The sequence below is a fragment of the Amblyraja radiata genome, chromosome 30 (assembly GCF_010909765.2).
Source record: "Amblyraja radiata isolate CabotCenter1 chromosome 30, sAmbRad1.1.pri, whole genome shotgun sequence".
NCBI lineage: Eukaryota > Metazoa > Chordata > Chondrichthyes > Rajiformes > Rajidae > Amblyraja > Amblyraja radiata.
The window spans coordinates 29,685,515-29,707,444 of NC_045985.1; the positions used below are offsets into that span (position 1 = coordinate 29,685,515).

The window sequence follows — 21,930 nt, forward strand, 5'->3', positions numbered from 1 at the left end:
ATTCAATATTCAGGAGGGATAGAGAGAAAGGAAAAGGAGGTGGGGTAGCGTTGCTGATTAGAGAGGAGATTAACGCAATGGAAAGGAAGGACATTAGTTTGGAGGATGTGGAATCGGTATGGGTGGAGCTGCGAAACACTAAGGGGCAGAAAACGCTGGTGGGTGTTGTGTACAGGCCACCTAACAGTAGTGGTGAAGTTGGAGATGGTATCAAACAGGAAATTAGAAATGCGTGCGACAAAGGCAAAACCGTTATAATGGGTGACTTCAATCTACATACAGATTGGGTGAATCAAATTGGCAGGGGTGCTGAGGAAGAGGATTTCTTGGAATGTATGCGGGATAGTTATCTAAATCAACATGTAGAGGAACCAACGAGAGAGCAGGCTATTTTAGACTGGGTATTGAGTAATGAGGAAGGGTTAGTTAGCAGTCTTGTTGTACGTGCCCCCTTGGGCAAGAGTTACCATAATATGGTTGAGTTCTTGATTAGGATGGAGAGTGACATTGTTAATTCAGAAACAATGGTTCTGAACTTAAAGAAAGGTAACTTTGAGGGTATGAGACGTGAATTGGCCAAGATTGACTGGCAATTAATTCTAAAAGGGTTGACGGTGGATATGCAATGGAAGACATTTAAATACTGCATGGATGAACTACAAAAATTGTTCATCCCAGTTTGGCAAAAGAATAAATCAGGGAAGGTAGTACATCCGTGGATAACAAGGGAAATCAGGGATAGTATCAAAGCGAAGGATGATGCATACAAATTAGCCAGAAAAAGCAGCATACCGGAGGACTGGGAGAAATTCAGAGACCAGCAGAGGAGGACAAAGGGCTTAATTAGGAAAGGAAAAATAGATTATGAAAGAAAACTGGCAGGGAACATAAAAACTGACTGCAAAAGTTTTTATAGATATGTGAAAAGAAAGAGATTAGTTAAAACAAATGTAGGTCCCTTGCAGTCAGAAACAGGTGAGTTGATCATGGGCAACAAGGATATGGCGGACCAATTGAATAACTACTTTGGTTCCGTCTTCACTAAGGAAGACTTAAATAATCTGCCGGAAAAAGCAGGAGACCGGCGGTCAAATGAGATGGAGGAACTGAGTGAAATCCAGGTTAGCCAGGAAGTGGTGTTAGGTAAATTGAATGGATTAAAGGCCGATAAATCCCCAGGGCCAGATAGGCTGCATCCCAGAGTACTTAAGGAAGTAGCTCCAGAAATAGTGGATGCATTAGTAATAATCTTTCAAAACTCTTTAGATTCTGGAGTAGTTCCTGAGGATTGGTGGGTAGCAAACGTAACCCCACTTTTTAAGAAGGGAGGGAGAGAGAAAACGGGGAATTACAGACCAGTTAGTCTAACATCGGTAGTGGGGAAACTGCTAGAGTCAATTATTAAAGATGGGATAGCAGCACATTTGGAAAGTGGTGAAATCATTGGACAAAGTCAGCATGGATTTACAAAAGGTAAATCATGTCTGACGAATCTTATAGAATTTTTCGAGGATGTAACTAGTAGCGTGGATAGGGGAGAACCAGTGGATGTGGTGTATCTGGACTTCCAGAAGGCTTTCGACAAGGTCCCACATAAGAGATTAGTATACAAACTTAAAGCACACGGCATTGGGGGTTCAGTATTGATGTGGATAGAGAACTGGCTGGCAAACAGGAAGCAAAGAGTAGGAATAAACGGGTCCTTTTCACAATTGCAGGCAGTGACTAGTGGGGAACCGCAACCATACTCAATATATATTAATGATCTGGATGAGGGAATTGAAGGTGTCTCCAAGTTTGCGGATGACACTAAGCTGGGGGGCAGTGTTAGCTGTGAGGAGGATGCTAGGAGACTGCAAGGTGATTTGGATAGGCTGGGTGAGTGGGCAAATGTTCGGCAGATGCAGTATAATGTGGATAAATGTGAGGTTATCCATTTTGGTGGCAAAAACAGGAAAGCAGACTATTATCTAAATGGTGGCCGAATAGGAAAAGGGGAGATGCAGCAAGACCTGGGTGTCATGGTACACCAGTCATTGAAAGTAGGCATGCAGGTGCAGCAGGCAGTGAAGAAAGCGAATGGTATGTTAGCTTTCATAGCAAAAGGATTTGAGTATAGGAGCAGGGAGGTTCTACTGCAGTTGTACAGGGTCTTGGTGAGACCACACCTGGAGTATTGCGTACAGTTTTGGTCTCCAAATCTGAGGAAGGACATTATTGGCATAGAGGGAGTGCAGAGAAGGTTCACCAGACTGATTCCTGGGATGTCAGGACTGTCTTATGAAGAAAGACTGGGTAAAAGTTTGGTTTATACTCTCTAGAATTTAGGAGATTGAGAGGGGATCTTATAGAAACTTACAAAATTCTTAAGGGGTTGGACAGGCTAGATGCAGGAAGATTGCTCCCGATGTTGGGGAAGTCCAGGACAAGGGGTCACAGCTTAAGGATAAGGGGGAAATCCTTTAAAACCGAGATGAGAAGAACTTTTTTCACACAGAGAGTGGTGAATCTCTGGAACTCTCTGCCACAGAGGGTAGTCGAGGCCAGTTCATTGGCTATATTTAAGAGGGAGTTAGATGTGGCCCTTGTGGCTAAGGGGATCAGAGGGTATGGAGAGAAGGCAGGTACGGGATACTGAGTTGGATGATCAGCCATGATCATATTGAATGGCGGTGCAGGCTCGAAGGGCCGAATGGCCTACTCCTGCACCTAATTTCTATGTTTCTATGTTTCTCATCCACTCCCTTCACACTAGCAGCAATTTACAGAGGCCAATTAACCTACAAACACGCACGACTTTGGGATGTGGTTGTGAACCCACGCAAACACCGCACCCAAAGTCATAACAATCTCAAGCACAGAGGCCGACGTCAAAAGATCAGGAGGGTGAACCCTCGGAGAGCATCTGGACCTGATGGTGTACCTGGTCCGGGTTATAAAACCTGTGCAGACCAACTGGCTGGAGTTTTTGTGGACATTTTCTACCTCTCCTTACTGAGGTCCCCACCTGCTTTCAGAGGGCATCAATAATACTGGTGCCCAAGAAGAGCAAGGTGACGCGTCTCAATTACTTCAATGGTGATGAAGTGCTTTGAGAGGTTGGTTATGGTGCATATTAACTCCAACCTCGACAAGAACCTCGACCTACTACAAATTACCGACCACAATAGATGAATGGGGGATGCGATCTCACTCGCTCTCCACTGGACCACCTGGACAATTAAAACACATACGTCAGGCTGTTGTTTATAGACTGTAGCTCGGAGTTCTATACCATCCCCCCCCCCTCCCCCCCGAGCTAGTTACCAAGCTCACGGAACTGGCTAGTCCATCATGGTTCTGACCTCCCCATCATCAAAGAGGTTTGGAGTCGCTGCATCGAAAAGGCAGCCAGCATCATCAGAGACCTACACCACTCTGGCCACCAGCTCATTTCTTCCCTGCCATCGGGAAGAAGGTACAGGAGCCTGAAAAAAGTAACGTCCCGTTTCAGTAACAGCCTATTCCCTACAGCCATTAAGCTATTAAATACCACAACCTCCAAATAAGCACCGAACTACATAGACTTGGTGACATAATTTAGTTCAAGTTCAAGTGAGTTTATTGTCACGTGTCCCTGATAGGACAATGAAATTCTTGCTTTGCTTCAGCACACAGAACATAGTAGGCATTCACTACTAAACTTATCTGTGTGTCCATATACCATAATATAAATATATACACACATGAATAAATAAACTGATTAAGTGCAAATAACAGATAATGGGTTATTAATAATCAGAGTTTTGTCCGAGCCAGGTTTAATAGCCTGATGGCTGTGGGGAAGTAGCTATTCCTGAACCTGGTTGTTACAGTCTTCAGGCTCCTGTACCTTGTACCTGAAGGTAGCAGGTAGCAGGGAGATGAGTGTGTGGCCAGGATTGTGTGGGTCTTTAATGATATTGCCAGCCTTTTTGTGGCAGCGACTGCAATAAATCCCCTCGATGGAAGGAAGGTCAGAGCCGATGATGGACTGGGCAGCGTTTACTACTTTTTGTAGACTTTTCCTCTCCTGGGCGCTCAAATTGCCAAACCAAGCCACGATGCAACCGGTCAGCATGCTCTCTACTGTGCACCTGTAGAAGTTAGAGAGAGTCCTCCTTGACAAACCGACTCCCCGTAATCTTCTCAGGAAGTAGAGGTGCTGATGAGCTTTCTTGATAATTGCGTTAGTGTTCTCGGACGAGGAAAGATCCTCAGAGATGTGCACGCCCAGGAATTTGAAGCTTTTGACCCTTTCAACCATCGACCCGTGGATATAAATGGGGCTGTGGGTCCCCCTCCTACTCCTTCCAAAGTCCACCAATCAGTTCCTTGGTTTTGCTGGTTTTGAGGGCCAGGTTATTGCGCTGGCACCATATGGACAGTTGCTCGTTCTCTCTTCTATACTCTGACTCATCTCCATCAGTGATACGTCCCACAACAGTGTTGTCGTCAGCGAACTTGATGATGGAGTTCGCACTGTGACTGGCTACGCAGTCATGAGTAAAGAGTGAGTTTGGAGAAACAGTGTGAAAACAGGCCCTTCCGCCCACCGGGTCCACATCAACCTGCGATCCCTGTACACCAGCACGCTGTTACACACTGGGGACAGTTTTTACTATCTTTTACCAAAGTCAATTAATCTACAAACTCTTTAGAGTGCGAGGGGAAACTGGAGCACCAGGGGGAACCCACATGGTCCAAGGGAGAACGTGCAAACTCCGTACAGACAGCATCTATAGTCAGGATCAAACCCGGGTCTTTGGTGCTGCAAGGCAGCAACTCTACCGCTATTCCACTGTGCCACCCCAAACCCATAATAGTTTGTTATGGTGTTTACAGAGTACAATGTTTACATATTTGTTGTGTGCTGCAAGTAAGAATTTTAACTGTTCCATTTTGGGACATTATATTACAGTTGTCAGAGGCTGTGAGGAGAAGGCAGGTTAATGGGGTTAGGAGGGAGAGATAGATCAGCCATGATTGAATGGCAGAATAGACTTGATGGGCCAAATGGCCTAATTCTACTCTTCAACCTCTTTATGACCTTCCTTATTAAAACGTTCTCTTGACTTGCAGAACGTGCAAACTCTGCACAGGCAGCAGCCGAGATCAGGATCGAACCCAGGTAGGCAGCAGCTCGACCCGCTGCACCGCTGTGCTGCCCACAATATTAATTCCATCAGGCATTCAACCCTTCTCCAGAGCGTGGCAAGATCGTAGAGCTCACAGAGGGGCTGAGACAGATAGTAGAGGGCAGCTACAGTCATAAACATCAGAAGAGACGCAAAGGACGGATCGGCTGATAAGGAAATGAGAAAGGGAGGGAGATGTCTATACAGAGTACAAAATAAATGTGTTGGAAAGAACTGCAGATGCTGGTTTAAATCAAAGATACACACAAAAAGCTGTAGTAACTCAGCACGACAGGCAGCATCTCTGGAGAGAAGGAGTGGGTGACGTTTCGGGTCAAGACCCTTCTTCAGACTGATGCTGGGGAGTGGGAGGTACATGGCTAAGGAAGTGTAAGGTGTAAAAACAGGACAAAGGGAATGGAGATCAAGGAGAATGTAGAATAGATCATTTTAGTTGGTAAAGGGTAACAACCAATCAAATGGAGATCAAATCAAACTTGAAATCAATTAGATTGGAGGCCCAGTAACTTTATGCAAAAATTGTTTAGTTTAGAGATACAGTGCAGAAACAGGCCCTTCGACCCACCGAGTCCGCACCAACCAGCGATCCACGCACACTAACACTAACCTACACACACTTGGGACAATTGACACTTATACCAAGTAAATTGACCTACAAACCTGTACATCTTTGGAGTGAGAGAGGAAACTGGAGATCTCAGAACAAGCCCACGTGGTCACGGGGAGAACGTACAAACTCTGCACAGACGGCACCCGTAATCAGGATCGAACCCGGGTCTCCAGCGCTGCAAGCACTGCAAGGCACCAACTCTTTCGCTGCGCCACCATGCCATGTAATAGGAAGTTTCACTAACTGGGTGAATTTTCAAATTTGTTGAACGTTGATCATTCGTGCAGAGGGGAAGATGCCAGACATGTGATCAATAGTTGCATGAATGTTGCAAGACTGGACAAGAATCACAGACACTTGGAAATACTGATTTTCCGCCACCCTTGGTTCCAGAGCCTTTCTGGATTTGCCGTTTTGCCGGTCCAACAGTGGTCACGGCCTCTGAGAGGAGTCCAACGGTACCGGAACTGTGCGCCTGGGGCCGCCTCAAAGTCGGCTATGGGAACGACGGATCTGCCGACCCCGGCCCAGGGGGCAAGTTCCACCCGCCAATCAGCATGGAAGTCCCAATGAGGTTGAGATCGGCTGCTACACCCAGCCTAGGCACCACATTTTCGGGGGGACTTCCAGGGGGGGATTTCAAGTGTGTTCTCATAATTTTGTCTGGATTAAAGGAGGTGCTGGAAAATCAGTGGTGGGCCTGTAGTTGAAGACCAAAACTCTGCCTTCAACACCATAATCCCATCCATCAAGAATCAGCTCTCCCCTCTGAAACTGGACCCTCAACATTTTGGCCCACTGACCATAATCAGTGAGGATAGACAACAACACATCCTCCACAATAATTGTTGACATCAGTGGCCTGCAAGGATGCGTTCTCATTGCCCCAACTTTCCCCCTTTGTACTTTTGACAGTATGGCCACATTTGGCTCGAACTCCATGTACAAGTTTGCAGATGACCAGATCACGAACAATTATGAGACGGACTACAAAAAGGAGATAGAGAACTTAGTAACATGGTGTCAGGACAACATCCTCTCCCTCAAGATAGACACAAAAAGCTGGAGTAATTCAGCGGGACAGGCAGCATCTCTGGAGAGAAGGAATGGTGGCGTTTGGGCCGAGACCCTTTTTCAGACAGTCTGAAGAAGGGTCTCGACCCAAAACGTCACCATTCCTTCTCTCCAAAGATGCTGCCTGTCCCGCAGAGTTACTCCAGCTCTTTGTGTCTATCTTCGGTTTAAAAGAGCATTTGCAGTTCCTTCCTACACAACCTCTCTCTCTCAATGTCAGCAAGATGAAGGTGCTTGTTAATGACTTCAGGAAACATGGTGGAGTACATGCCCCAGTCAGCATCAATGGTGCGATGCTCATCAATGGTTGAGAGCTTCAAGTTCCTTGGTGTCAAATGGACTTGGGAGTGGTGGTGCAGGACTCCCAAAAAGTTAATTTGCAAGTCAAATCGGTGGTAAGGAAGGCAGATTAAATGCCAGACCTCATTGAAACTTACAGAATAATGAAAGGCAAAGATGGCGTGAATGTGGAAAGGATCGTGGGGCAGTCTAGGACCAGAGGTCATAGCCTCAGAATTAAAGGGCTCTCTTTTAGAAAGGTTAGGAGGAACTTCTTTAGTCAGAGGGTAGTTAATCAGTGGAACTCATTGCCATAGAGGGCTGTCAAGAGTTCTGGGAAGAAGGCAGGAAAATGGGATTATGTGGCAGATAGCAGCCATGATTGAATAGCAGAGTAGACTCGATGGGGTGAACGGCCGAATACTACCCCTATAACTTGTGAACATGATTTGTCTTGGCCCAACCTCATTGATGAGACAGCCATGACGACACATCAACACCTCTACTTCTTCAGGAGACTCGGGATATTCCGCATGTCTCCAATGACTATTACAAACGTCTACAGATGCACCATGGAAAACATACTGTAGGAAAGAACTGCAGATGCTGGTTTAAATCGAAGGTAGACACAAATGCTGAAGAAGGGTTTCGGCCCGATACGTTGCCTATTTCCATCGCTCCATAGATGCTGCCTTACCCGCTGAGTTTCTCCAGCATTTTTGTCTACCTGCTGGAGTAACTCAGCAGGTCAGGCAGCATCTCTGGAGAAAAGGAACGGGTGAGACCCGAAACGTCATCCATTCCTTCGCTCCAGAGATGCTGCCTGACCTGCTGAGTTTCTCCAGCATTTTGTGTCTACCTTCGATAGAAAACATACTGTTGGGTTGCTTCACAGCCTGGCTTGGGAACAGCTCTGCCCAAGACAGCAAGAAATTGAGGAGAGTTGCAGATGTAACCCATCACACAGACCACACTCCGCACCACTGACTCCGCACAAGTGACTCCATCTACACTTGACGCTGCCTCAGGAAAACAGCCAACATACTCAAAGATTTGATCCATCCCGGTCATTCCACCTCCTATTCTCGCTGCGGTCAGAGAGAAGATGCAGAAACGTGAAAGCTCACAGACCACAATCAGCGAGGATAGACAACCAGACTCAGGAACAGCTTCTTCCCCTCAGGCTTCTGAACGGTCCTTGGGTACTCTCCGATTCACTTCTTCCCCTATTGTGGGCAGTAACTTTTTCTAATGGAACTGATGCACTCCAAAGCTGAATATTCTGCATTCTGTGTCTATCGTTCGTAGAAACCAGAATCTGCAGTTCCTTTTTATTACATTATACACTCTATATCTTCCTCTTTGCTTTGCCTATTGTACTTGAGTTTGCCTTGATTGTATTTATGTATAGTATTATCTGACGATTGCATGGCATGTAAAACAAAGCTGTTCACTGTGACTCGGGCCGTGCGACCAGAAGGCTGTGGACTGGGAACGCAGCTGTAGGCTTTTATCGAGGCGCCCTGGTCTCGATACCTCCATGATCACCGCGTAGAAGCCCGGGTCGGGGCCCGGCCAGAGCCTCGTGGGTAGAAGCCTGGGTCGGGCGAAGCGGCCGACGGAGCCCATGTCGGCACCACAAAGGCGTGAAGTGGGTCGTCAACAGCGGTGAGGCCTCGGTTGCGGCAGCGGAAGCCTTGCAATAATGGGGCCAGGGTGGTGGTGAAGCCTCGCGGCTCAACCCGCGGTTGATGAGAGCTTGGAGAACCACCGGGAGGGTGGAGGGGAAGAACAATGGAGGACCCGGCATGGGGGAACTGCCCTGTGGGGGGTGTGAGGGGTGGGGGACAAAAGGGGGAGCCGTCGTGCTTTGTAACTTTGTCAGTGTTGTAGGTGGCTGCTATTTGTATACATTGTGTATGCAAGCAAAGAATCGCACTGTGCTTAGTCACATGACAATAACGTATTCCTATTCCTAATAAACCTAAAGCTGAACTCATGACCAAGCCTCAACCCAGCAGATGGCAACTGTAATTCAGCTACTTTAAGAAATTAAAAATAAAATCCAGGCAGCAATAAGAGTCAAACAGCATGAAAACTTGCCCTTCGCCACAACTTGCCCACGCCCACTATGGCCCCTTCAACACGGGTCCACCTGCCTGGCTTTCACTCATATCCCTCTACAAGGTCAAATGTGGTAGGCGCAGAAATTAGGCCCATCAAGTCTACACCATTCAATCATGGCTGATCTATCTCTCCCTCCGAACCCCATTCTACTGGCTTCTCCCCATAACCCCCCCGACACCCACACTAATCAAGAATCTATCTACCTCTGCCTTAACAATACCTATTGACGGCCTCCACAGCCTGTGGCAATTAATTCCAGATGTTCACCACCCTCTGACTAACGAAAGTCATCCTCGTCTTCCTAAAGGAACGTCCTGTAATTGTGAGGCTATAACCCCTGGTTCTAGATTATCCCACTAGTGGAAACATCCTCTCTACATCCACGCTCATAGAGAATAGCAACTGGACTGCAGAAAAAACATAGGTGCAGCACTAGTAGTCATCATGCCAGAACTACCCAGGGTGACTAAATCCAACTCCAGACCCACGACTTTACCAATGCTTAATGGCCCACACAATGATCCAGGAAGCCAGTTAATCAAAGGAATTCCACAATGCTACATTATGGTTACATCATGGCACAATACAGTAATTCCAATGCACAGGAAGCTGCAGGGAGTGGTGGACTCAGCCCGGTCTATCATGGGCACAGCCCTCCCCACCATCGAGAGCATCTCCACCAGTCGCTGCCTCATCTATCATCAAGGATCCTCACCATCCCAGCCGTGCCCACTTCCCACTGCTACCGTCGAGCAGGAGGTACAAAAGCCTGAAGTCCCACACCACCAGGTTCAGGAACAGCTTCTTTCCCGCAACCAACAGGTTCTTGAAGCGACCCACACAACCCTAATCCTACCTGAGCAACAGGCCACTACAGACCACCGCCTGCACTAATGCGGAGTTTTTAAAAAAAAAGTGTTTTGTACTTGTGTCTGCCTTTATCTTTTTATTGGCTTGGAGAGTTTGTGTGTAATTTAGGATTTAGCCTATCTTTGCAAGTCAGATTTCCTTGTCCCTATACCTCACCACACCCGTGGTGCCTCAACAAGACCACCAGTATAATCACGGGCGGGTCTCACGCCCTCTTCTCTTTCTATCCCTCTCTCTCTCCCATCAGCGGTTCTGTACCACGTAGAGAGGTACAGAAATTTGACAACGCACACCTCCTGATTAAGGGACCGTCTCTTCCCAGCTGTTATCAGGCAACTGAACCATCCTATCACCAACTAGAGAGTGGTCCTGACCTACCATCTACCTCATTGGAGACCCTCAAATTATCGCACTTTACACTAAACATTATTCTGTACCTGTACATTGTAGACGGCTTGATTGTAAACATGTATAGTCTTTCCGCTAACTGGATAGCTTGCAACAAAAGCTTTTCACTGTACCTCAGTACAAGTGACAATAAACTAAACTCGACTTCACCTAAGAATTTGGAATTCAACCTGGGTGCTCAGATATAAACCATCAGGTTCTTAAACCGACCTGCACAACCCTAATCCTATCTCAGCAACACAATACTACAGACCACGTCTTGTCATTTTTCTTTTTCAATCAATCAATCAACCTTTATTGTCATCTTGCAAAGCAACAATTGTACAGTGCAAAATGAGAAGACGTTTCCCAGGGAATACCAGAGCATTGCACATAAAACTTAAACATTTCACACATAATAACAGTAAAAAACAATCCAGTCCCTGATGAAACAGTATAAATAATTAAATAATTTACTGTTTAGTTTGGAGATACAGCATAGAAACAGGCCCTTCTGCCCAGTGAGTCCACACCAAGCAATGATCACTTACACACTAGTTCTGTCCAACATACTAGGAACAATTTACAGAAGCCAATTTATATAATGGGGAGGAAACCAGAGCACCCGGAGAAAACTCAGTCACAGGGAGAATTTGCAAATTCCGTACAGACAGCACCTGTCGTCAGGATCGAACCAGGAGCTCTGGCACTATATGAACAATGGACAACCCCGCGTGAGGGGGAGTGCCGTGAGGGAGGGGAAAGAACAATGGTGGACCCGGAATGGGGGGGGGGGGACCGCTGTGAGGGGGAGGGGGGTGGGGGCAAAAAACAAAGGGCGAACTGGAATCTGTAACTTAGTAAGCGCCCTTTATGGGAAACTAACTGCATACCTTGGCATGGTATGCAAGCAAAGAATTTCACTGTAGTTTGTCACATGTGATAATAAAGTATTCTATCTAAAGATTCTGGTAAAGAACTTTACCACAGTGCCACAACTATCTTGAAGAATTTGTGTAATTTACATTTGTCTCTGTCCCTTGATGCTGCTGCAAGCAAGATATTAATTGTACCTGTATCTCACCATATTTGTGCATATGACAATAAATTCGACTGGACTACGGCACTGTGATATCTTTAAAATGTTGTAAGATAGGAAATACAAGAACTAATATGCACAGAGCGCAGTCTCGCTATCAGAAACATGATGACGTCTGCTAAACTGTTGAAAATTGCAGATGCAGGAAATCTGAAATTATAGCAGAAAATGTTGACACAATTCAATCGGTCGAGCAGCATCTGTGGAAAGGGAAATTGGTCGTCTTTCTTTTCTCAGATACTGCCTGACCTGCTGGGTTTTCCCAGCATTTTTTGTTTTTACTTCTGCATGATCTGTCATCGTGATCTGTGTCAAAAGATAAATGTACCAAAAGGGACAAAAGATTCCAGCACCTGCGATCCCCTATGTCTCCACGATGAAACTGGAAGCTGACAGCTCAGCAAGGGAAGGGAAGACCCAAGGCCACGCACCTCAACACACAGCACCCAAAGATCGACAAAATGTCAAAGTAACTCAGCGGGACAGGCAGCATCTCTGGAGATAAGGAATGGATGATGTTTCGGGTCGAGACCCTACTTCAGACTTTCTTCTGGGTGTGAAGAAGGGTCTTCGCAGAAACGGGTCTGAAGAAGGGTCTCAACCCAATATGTTACCCATTCCTTCTCTCCAGAGAGGCTGCCTGCCCGGCTTAGCTACGCCAGCATTTGGTCTACATTCGGTGTAAACCAGCACCTGCAGTTCCTTCCTACACATTTGAAGCTCCCTGTGCCCTTACCTCTGTTACTCTCGCACATTCCGTCCTTGACCGGTTCCCAGGCTGCAGAAACGTCACAGTGTCAGATTCTGGCAGCTGTCCTTTGCTCCGATCATCACTGCTGCCTCCTCGTCAACTGCTGGTTCTGTGTGGCCTTCTTCCCCTCTCCGTCAGTGTCAGCTACTCATCCCAGGCTGCAAATTCAGACCAAGAACCCTTCCCTGTACAAGGGTCTGCCTTTCCTCTCCTCAGACTCAGTTCCTCTCCATCCAGGGGCCAGGATTAGAACTTCTTCCTTCCTACTGCATCAGAGTAAAGCACATTGGGGCCATCATTGTCCTTCACTTGGGGGTTGACGTGGTGACTCCTCAGTGCAGCCTTTCCCCCTCCTTACCCAATCCCTCTCCACACTTCCTGCCGTTTGCCTCGCACAGCTTCACCTTTGGGTCAATATACTTATTTTCCCTTAGGATCTCACCCAGGGAAACAATCACCTCGTCCCCTGCCCAGACACAGTGACCCAGACACCCTCTCCCCGCTCTGGGACCCAGTCAACTCTCCCTCCTCTCCCAGGGGTTCACTGTCCCCTCTCTCCCCGGGTCCCGGTCCACTAGACCCCCAGGCGGCCGCACCAACCCTCACCCTGGGCCCCAACCCTCACCAGAGTCACCAGCCCTCTCACCACGGGCCTGGCCCCGATCACTCCCTGCCCCCGCCCGGGCTGGCTGTCACTGGTGTCAGGGGCCGCCACGCACAGTCCCCGGTGTGTGGGCAGCACTGGTGTTGCCGCGGTTACTCCCTGGGTCTAGGCCCGGGCTCGCTGTGGGCAGAGTGGGCGTTGTCGCTGGGCCCGGGTATGTGGGGCAGGGGATGCCCGTTCCGCCGGGACTAGGTGGGCTCCAGGCCTCGATGTGTAGTCGACACTAGGCTGCACTCTCCCCCTATCGCTGGGCCCGGCCTGGGTGTATTATATAACCAGCTGCCGGCCGCGGGCGCTGTTGTTGCTGTTGCTGTTGCTGTGCCCGGGTGCGCGCGCTGTTGCTGTGCCCCGGCCTCTGTATATTTATATAACCAGCTGCAGGCCGCGGGCGCTGTTGCTGTTGCTGTGCCCGGGTGCGGGCGCTCTAGCCGGGCCCCGGCCTCTGTGTATTATATAACAAGCTGCCGGTTGCGGGCGCTGTTGCTGTGCCCGGGTGCGGGTGCGGGAGCTGTTGCTGTGCCAGGGTGCGGGTGCGCGCGCTCTAGCCGGGCCCCGGCCTCTGTGTATTATATAATCAGCTGCAGGCTGCGGGCGTTGTTGCTGTTGCTGTGCCCGGGTGCGCGCGCTCTAGCCGGGCCCCGGCCTCTGTATTATATAACCAGCCGCGCTCCACCCCCTCCCGCTCCGCAGCGACCGGCAGCCTCGGCGCCGGGCAGGGCCGCGTCCTCTGATTGGCCGATCGGTGGGGCCGGGCTGTGTATGATTGACAGGGCTGGGAGTGGAGGCGGGGCTGTCCATCACTGCCAGTCTGGGACAGGGCTGGGATCGGGGGCGGGGCTATGTATTGGGGGCGGGACCACAAGCCACTACGTCACGCGCTCCGTGAGTGACGGCGGGTCGGTCGGTCACGTGGTCCGGTGCCGGCATCGCCCGCGGCGCCGCGTGACGTGAGGGCGGAGCTAGGCTGCGGTGACGGGTTGAGCGACAGGTCAGTCAGTCGGTCCCGGGGCCCCCGGCGGGATCCGTGCAACCGGGGCGTTGGCGGGAAATAGTGGAGTCAGGGTTGTGAGGGGAGGGGGGGTTGCTGGGGGTCAGAGTGCAGTGGGGTCAGGGTCAGAGTGCAGTGGGGTCAGGGTCAGAGTGCAGGGGGGTCAGGGTCAGATTGTAGTGGGGTCAGGGTTCAGTGAGGTCAGAGTGCAGTGGGGTCAGGGTCAGAGTGCAGTGGGGTCAGGGTTAGGGTCTGTGTGGAAACTCACTCAGGGACAGTTGTTTACAGTGCACTAAAAATATATATTAAATAATTTATTCAATTAAGATACAAAACAAAACAATCGAAAATAGACAATAGATGTAGGAGTGGCCATTCGGCCCATCCAGCCAGTACCGCCATTCAATGTGATCATGGCTGATCATCCACAATCAGTACCCCGTTCCTGCCTTTTCCCCATATCCACTGACTCCGCTATTTTTAAGAGCCCTATCTAGTTCTCTCTTTAAAGCATCCAGAGAACCTGCCTCCACCGCCCTCTGAGGCAGAGAATTCCACAGACTCACCACTCTCTGTGAGAAAAAGTGTTTCCTCGTCTACGTTCTAAATGGCTTACTCCTTATTCTTAAACTGTGGCCCCTGGTTCTGGACTCCCCCAACATCAGGAACATGTTTCCTGCCTCTAGCGTGTCCAAACCCTTAACAATCTTATATGTTTCAATGAGATACCCTCTCATCCTTCTAAACTCGAGAGTGTACAAGCCCAGCTGCTCCATTCTCTCAGCATATGACAGTCCCGCCATCCCGGGAATTAACCTTGTAAACCTACGCTGCACTCCCTCAATAGTAAGAATGTCCTTCCTTCAGGGGTTCAGTTAGTCCCATGGTTTTAGGGGTCAGAGTGCAAGGGTTTGGCGGGGGTCAAAGTGCAGGGAGATGTCTTGGATTTTGTGATTAATGATGGTTTAGTGAAGTCTCTCAAACCTTCTCAAATAATGGGATACCATCATCTGCTGCCTACTGTTGTCCCCTCTCAGTCACAATCTCCAACCCTCCCATCTGACCTGGATCCATGTGCCCCTCAACCCTTCCTCTTCTGGATTCACCTGTCAACCCTTCCCCCGCCCCTCCCCACCCCCTGCTTATACTTAGAAAATAAGTACAGGAGTAGGCCATTCGGCCCTTCGAGTCAGCACAGCCATTCAATATGATCATAGCTGATCATCCAAAATCAGTACCCCGTTCCTGCTTTCTCCCCATATCCCTTGATTCCGTTAGCCCTAAGAGCTATGTCTCTCAGCGATCTCCACTTTCCAATCATTCCAGGCACAGGGTCTCCATACACAAAACATATGTTTATATGTACAGCCCTCTACTCACTCTACAGCAACCCCAACCTTATCATCAAACCTGCCGACAAGGGAGGTGCAGTGGAAGTCTGGCGAGATGTCTTCTACCGCACTGATGCCACGCACCAGCTCTCAGACACCTCCACCTACCTATAGAAACATAGAAACATAGAAATTAGGTGCAGGAGTAGGCCATTCGGCCCTTCGAGCCTGCACCGCCATTCAATATGATCATGGCTGATCATCCAACTCAGTATCCCGTACCTGCCTTCTCTCCATACCCTCTGATCCCCTTAGCCACAAGGGCCACATCTAACTCCCTCTTAAATATAGCCAATGAACTGGCCTCGACTACCCTCTGTGGCAGGGAGTTCCAGAGATTCACCACTCTCTGTGTGAAAAAAGTTCTTCTCATCTCGGTCCTAAAAGATTTCCCCATTATCCTTAAGCTGTGACCCCTTGTCCTGGACTTCCCCAACATCGGGAGCAATCTTCCTGCATCTAGCCTGTCCAACCCCTTAAGAATTTTGTAAGTTTCTATAAGATCCCCTCTCAATCTCCTAAATTCTAGAGAGTATAAACCAAGTCTATCCAGTCTTTCTTCATAAGACAGTCCTGACATCCCAGGAATCAGTCTGGTGAACCTTCTCTGCACTCCCTCTATGGCAATAATGTCCTTCCTCAGATTTGGAGACCAAAACTGTACGCAATACTCCAGGTGTGGTCTCACCAAGACCCTGTACAACTGCAGTAGAACCTCCCTGCTCCTATACTCAAATCCTTTTGCTATGAAAGCTAACATACCATTCGCTTTCTTCACTGCCTGCTGCACCTGCATGCCCACTTTCAATGACTGGTGTACCATGACACCCAGGTCTCGCTGCATCTCCCCTTTTCCTAGTCGGCCACCATTTAGATAATAGTCTGCTTTCATGTTTTTGCCACCAAAATGGATAACCTCACATTTATCCACATTATACTGCATCTGCCGAACATTTGCCCACTCACCCAGCCTATCCAAGTCACCTTGCAGTCTCCTAGCATCCTCCTCACAGCTAACACTGCCCCCCAGCTTAGTGTCATCCGCAAATTTGGAGATATTGCCTTCAATTCCCTCATCCAGATCATTAATATATATTGTAAATAGCTGGGGTCCCAGCACTGAGCCTTGCGGTACCCCACTAGTCACTGCCTATCCTTGGACCATGACCCCACAGATGAGCACCAAGCCATAATCTCACAGACCATAGGTGATGTTATCACTTCCGGTTGTCTGCCCTCCACAGCCTTCAACCTGATCGTTCCCCAGCCCCGCAAGTCCTGGTTTTCCTTCTCCCCAAAATCCATCAACACAACTGCTCTGCCAGACTGTCTGAAGAAGGGTCTCGACCCGAAACATCACCCATTTCTTCTCTCCAGTGATGCTGCCTGTCCCGCTGAATTACTGCAGCATTTTGTATTTGCCCTGGCAGATCTATTGTGTCCTCCCTGCTCCTGTCCCACTGAATTCATTTCCACATACAAAGTCTGCATAAGGGTCTCAATCCGAAACGTCAACCATTCCTCCTCTCCAGAGATGCTGCCTGTCCCTCCAGCATTTTGCGCCTATCATCGGAGCAGACCAGCATCTGCAATTCCTTCCTACATTTTATGTTTTGCTCTTGATTCTACCATCTGCAGTCTCGTGTTCCTATTTTAACAATAGAACATAAAACACTATTGCACAGGAACGGCCCTTCAGCCCATAATGTCTGTGATGAACATGATGCCAAATTCAACTAATCTACTCTACCTGCATATGATCCATTACACACCCATGGGCCCTATTAAAAGCCTCATAAATGCCAATATCGTACCTGCCTCCACCACCACCCCTAACAGTGCGTTCCAGGCACCCACTACCCTCTGTGTAAAAAACAACTTGCTCTGCACATCTCCTTTAAACTTGCCCCCTCTCACCTTAAAGCTATGCCCTCTAGTCTTTGATAGCCCGGAAAAAAAGTTCTGACTTTCGACCCTATCTATGTCTCTCACCCTTTGTGTAGCCTTACCTTAAATGAATCCCCTCTCTTCCAGGCTGTGTTCTGGTAAACCTCCTCTGCACCCTTTCCAAAGCCTCCCCGTTTTTCCTGTAATGGGCCGTTAACTAAAGTTATATGAGGCTGCATCATTAAGGGATTGTGGACAAAAGTGCTGGAGAAACTCAGCGGGTGCGGCAGCATTTATGGGGCGAAGGAAATAGGCAACTTATTTCCCATAGATGCTGCCGCATCTGCTGAGTTTCTCCAGCACTTTTGTCTACCTTCGATTTTTCAGCATCTGCAGTTCCTTCTTAATCATTAAGGGATTGGACAGGCTCGATGCAGGAACAATGTTGGTGATGTTGGGAGAGTCCAGAACCGGGGGTCACAGCTTAAGAATAAGGGGTAGGCCATTTTGGACTGAGATGAGGAAAAACGTTTGTGAGTTGTGAATCTGTGGAATTCTCTGCCACAGAAGGCAGTGGAGACCAATTCACTGGATGTTCAAGAGAGTTAGATATAGCTCTCAGGGCTAACGGAATCAAGGGGATACGGGGAGAAAGCAGGAACGGGTTACTGATTTTGGTTGATCAGCTATGATCATATTGAATGGAGGTGCTGGCTCGAAGGGCCGAATGCCCTACTCCTCCACCTATTGTTATGTTTCTATCATGACTTCCTGACTTGTACTCACTGCCCCGACCGACAAAGGCAAGCATACCATACGCCTTCTTTACCATTTGGGTGAGACCCGTGCAGCCACTGAGGGCCACGTGTGCGGGAGGAAGGAGATCACACATTCTTCTCTTTCATTCAACAAGTGGCAGCAGAATGGTTCATTCAAAATGTTATTATCCTTAAGCCACAAGTGGCTGCAGTTGCTGGAATCGTGAGTAAAACACAAAGTGCTGGAGCAACACAGTGGAGCAGGCAGCATCTCTGGGGAGTATAGATATGCGACACTTCAGTACTCGACACTTCTTCAGACAAAAGGGTGACAAAAGGGGATGGTGCTGTGCTCTCATTGCCACAGAGGGCTGTTGAGATCAAGTCAATGGATATTTTTAAGGCAGAGATGGACAAATTCTTGATTAGAACGGATGTCAAGGATTATGTGGAGAAGGCAGGAAAATGGGATTAGGAGGCAGAGATCAGCCATGATTGAATGGCAGAGTGAATTCAATGGGCCGAATGGCCTAATTCTACTCCTATAACTTGTGAACATCTCTGGAGGGAACGGGCAAGCGACGTTTTGGGTTGGGACACTTCTTCAGACATTGCCAGGGTCATCCCACATCCCACAACATCCCAATCCATTGAATCTCTCCACTTTGGCCACCATGGATGAGGGTGGGCTGTTGGACACGATGAAGAAGGGTCCCGACTCGAAAGTCTGAAGAAGGGTCCCAACCCGAAACATCACCTACCCATTTCTCTCACACTTTACGCCACCACGGACCACATTGAACGCAGTTATTCTAGCGGGCGTAACTTCCTCCAGAAACAGAGTCCAGGTAATTCTCCCCGAGACCCTGCTTCAGACTGAGAGTCAGGGGAAAGGGACATGAGAGATATAGACGATGGTATAGAGAGATCGCGAACAAGTGAATGAAAGACATGCAAAAATGTAACGATGTTGAAGGGAGCAAGCGCTGTTGGCTGCGGGCTAGGTGAGAACAAGTTATAGACAATGAGACTCAACAGGATGACAGTGAAACTAGTTCCATGACTAGGGTGGGGGAGGGACACAGAGAGTGGATGCAAGGGTTACTTGAAGTTAGAGAATATTCATACCGCTGGGTTGTCAGCTGCCCAAGCGAAATATGAGGTGTTGTTCCTTGACCTGATTTGTCACTGATTCCTTTTCTCTAGAGATACTGCATGACCTGCTGAGTTACTCCAGCACTTTCTAAACCAGCATCTGCTTCAGTTCCATGTGTCTACAGGACCCTCTGGGTGGTGGCATCAGCATGTCCAGCAGCAGGGAGGTGCCGCCTATAACAAAACCCTCCCTCAGTCCCAGGACATCAGCCCTCAGCCTGCATGGAGAAGACAGGCTTCCATTAGGTGTTGGCTGTGGCCAAGGGAGTGACCTCCTCCACCACTGGCCATGGGCCACGATATTGGCCAAACGCAGGCAGGTGGGACTCGTGTGGATGGGACATGTTGGTCTGTGTGGGCATGTTGGGCCACGGGGTCTGTTTTCACACTGTATGAGTAGGAAGGAACTGCAGATGCTGGTTTAAACCAAAGATAGACACAAAAAGCTGGAGTAACTCAGCTGTTCTACATACGGGGCTGTGGGAAGGCGGAGGGCTGATCGCGATGAAGTTGTACATGAGGCGGGGGGCTGGCGGGGATGATGGGCCGAGCGGCGTAGAGCCGGGAGAGGGAGAGGCTGCCACTCCTCTCCCTCCCTGCGGTCACGCAACAGCAGCAATAGCCCCGGGTGCCGATCTCCTCTCTCCCCACCCCCGGACCAAGCTGCAGATTCTGCCCCAGCCTCAGCGCCCAGGCCAAGGTCGCCGGCACGGCCTCTCCCCGCCCCGGACCCCACACCGGCTCCAAACCCAGGCCAGGGCCCGGGGGGCGCAGAAATTAAGTTAAAGTGAGTAATGTGTAAAATGGAAGGAAACATCCCCGTGGAGCCGTTGTTTCGCGAGGCAAGGACAGGCCAAAGGAAAAAAAGATGCCGGTCTGAAATTCTGAAAATGCTACTGTGGCTGAGGACCCGTTTGTGTCCTTTGTGATGCCAGTCAAGTAAAGATGGCAAGTGGGGGAGCTGTTTTAATTTTTTTTAAGTTTAAAATGTCAATAACTTGTAAAGTATACCATCAATCTGAACGATGCGTGATACACCACACCACAGGACAATGGTGAGTAAGGTGGGCCAAAAATTGTAGCACTGTCCTGTATCGTTTTGGTGTAATTTCAGGATCACACTCACTCAGAGATAGGTAGACAGACAGACATACAGACAGACAGACAAGATGAGAGTTTTAGTAGAATAGATAGATAGATAGATAGATAGATAGATAGATAGATAGATAGATAGATAGATAGATAGATAGATAGATAGATAGATCGAGACAGACAGACAAGATGAGAATTTTAGTGACAGACAGACAGACAGACCGATAGAGAGGGGGTGGTGGGGGCAACAAATTGGAAGTATATGAGTGGAGTTAAATGGAATAAGAGTGCAGGAAATGTTACAGAAGTCTCCAGAATTAATGAGACGGAAAGTATAAGAAGGGATAAGAGAGTAAGGATGGATAAAATCGGGACCGGTGTGAGAGGGGAGGTGAATACCAAATTAAAGGTGTTGTATTTGAATGCGTGCAGTAAGTGGTTGAGCTTGTGGCACAGTTGGAAATTGGTAGGTGTGATGTTGGGGGAATTACAGAGACGTGGCTGCAAGAGGATCGGTCTGGGAGCTGAATCTTCAAGGTTAAACGTCATATCGGAATGACAGAAAGATGGGTAGAGGGAGTGTGGTAGCTCTGTTGGTAAGGAATGACTTTTCTCCAGAGATGCTGCCTGACCCGCTGAGTTGCTGCAGCGTTTTGTGTCTGTGTCCATGCTGTATGACTGTGAGGGAGGTGTTATTGCCGTGTGTGAGTGATGTTTGTGGTTTTGTGCAGGGATGTGCGCTGAGCTGGAGGTGGGGACGCTGGTGCAGGTAGCGGAGGCCCTGGAGAGTGTGTTGTCCCCGTGCTTCGGTCCACAAGGTGGCCAGGTACTGTTCACCAGTGCCACCGGTGAGATGCTCATCACCAGGGATGGGGCGACTATCCTGGACTCACTGATGCTGGAGCACCCCGTTGCAAGGTCAGTCTCCCCCTGTACCCGGTTACTCCTAGTGCCAACACACCCCCTGTACCCGGTTACTCCTAGTGCCAACACTCCCCCTGTACCCGCTACTCCTAGTGCCAACACACCCCCTGTACCCGGTTACTCCTAGTGCCAACACTCCCCCTGTACCTGCTACTCCTAGTGCCAACACTCCCCCTGTACCCGCTACTCCTAGTGCCATCACTCCCCCTGTACCCGCTACTCCTAGTGCCAACACTCCCCCTGTACCCAGCTACTCCTAGTGCCAACACTCCCCCTGTACCCGGTTACTCCTAGTGCCATCACTCCCCCTGTACCCGCTACTCCTAGTGCCAACACTCCCCCTGTACCCGGTTACTCCCAGCATCATCACTCCCCCTGTACCCGGTTACTCCTAGTGCCAACACTCCCCCTGTACCCGGTTACTCCTCATGCCAACACTCCCTCTCTACCAGCTACTCCCAGTTACAACACTCCCAGCTACAACACTTCCCCTGTACCCGGTTACTCCCAGCGCCAACACTCCCCCTGAACCCGGCTACACTAGTGCCAACACTCCCAGCGCCAACACTCCCAGCGCAACACTCCCAGCGCAACACTCCCCCTGCACCCGCTACTCCCAGCGCAACACTCCCCCTGTACCCGGCTACTCACTGATGCTGGAGCACCCCGTCGCCAGGTCAGTCTCCCCCTGCACCTC

At 49.1% G+C, this 21,930-nt stretch overlaps 1 protein-coding gene and 1 long non-coding RNA gene across 4 annotated transcripts in view; one reads left to right on the forward strand and one right to left on the reverse strand.

Annotated features, from left to right (window-relative positions):
- Positions 1 to 13,022, reverse strand: part of LOC116990222 (retinoic acid receptor RXR-alpha-B-like) — a 108,342-nt gene extending 95,320 nt beyond the window's left edge. For all 3 annotated transcript variants that reach the window (XM_033047768.1, XM_033047769.1, XM_033047767.1), the window contains exon 1: positions 12,360 to 13,022. In XM_033047768.1, the coding sequence (XP_032903659.1) occupies positions 12,360 to 12,378 (19 nt within the window). In that variant the 5' untranslated portion in view covers positions 12,379 to 13,022. The remainder of the gene's footprint in view (positions 1 to 12,359) is intronic.
- A 989-nt stretch (positions 13,023 to 14,011) lies between these two features.
- On the forward strand, positions 14,012 to 21,708 carry LOC116990224. The gene is made up of 3 exons (XR_004416478.1): positions 14,012 to 14,026; positions 21,041 to 21,583; positions 21,686 to 21,708. It is a non-coding gene; the product is annotated as an uncharacterized LOC116990224 (long non-coding RNA).
- Positions 21,709 to 21,930: the final 222 nt, after the last annotated feature.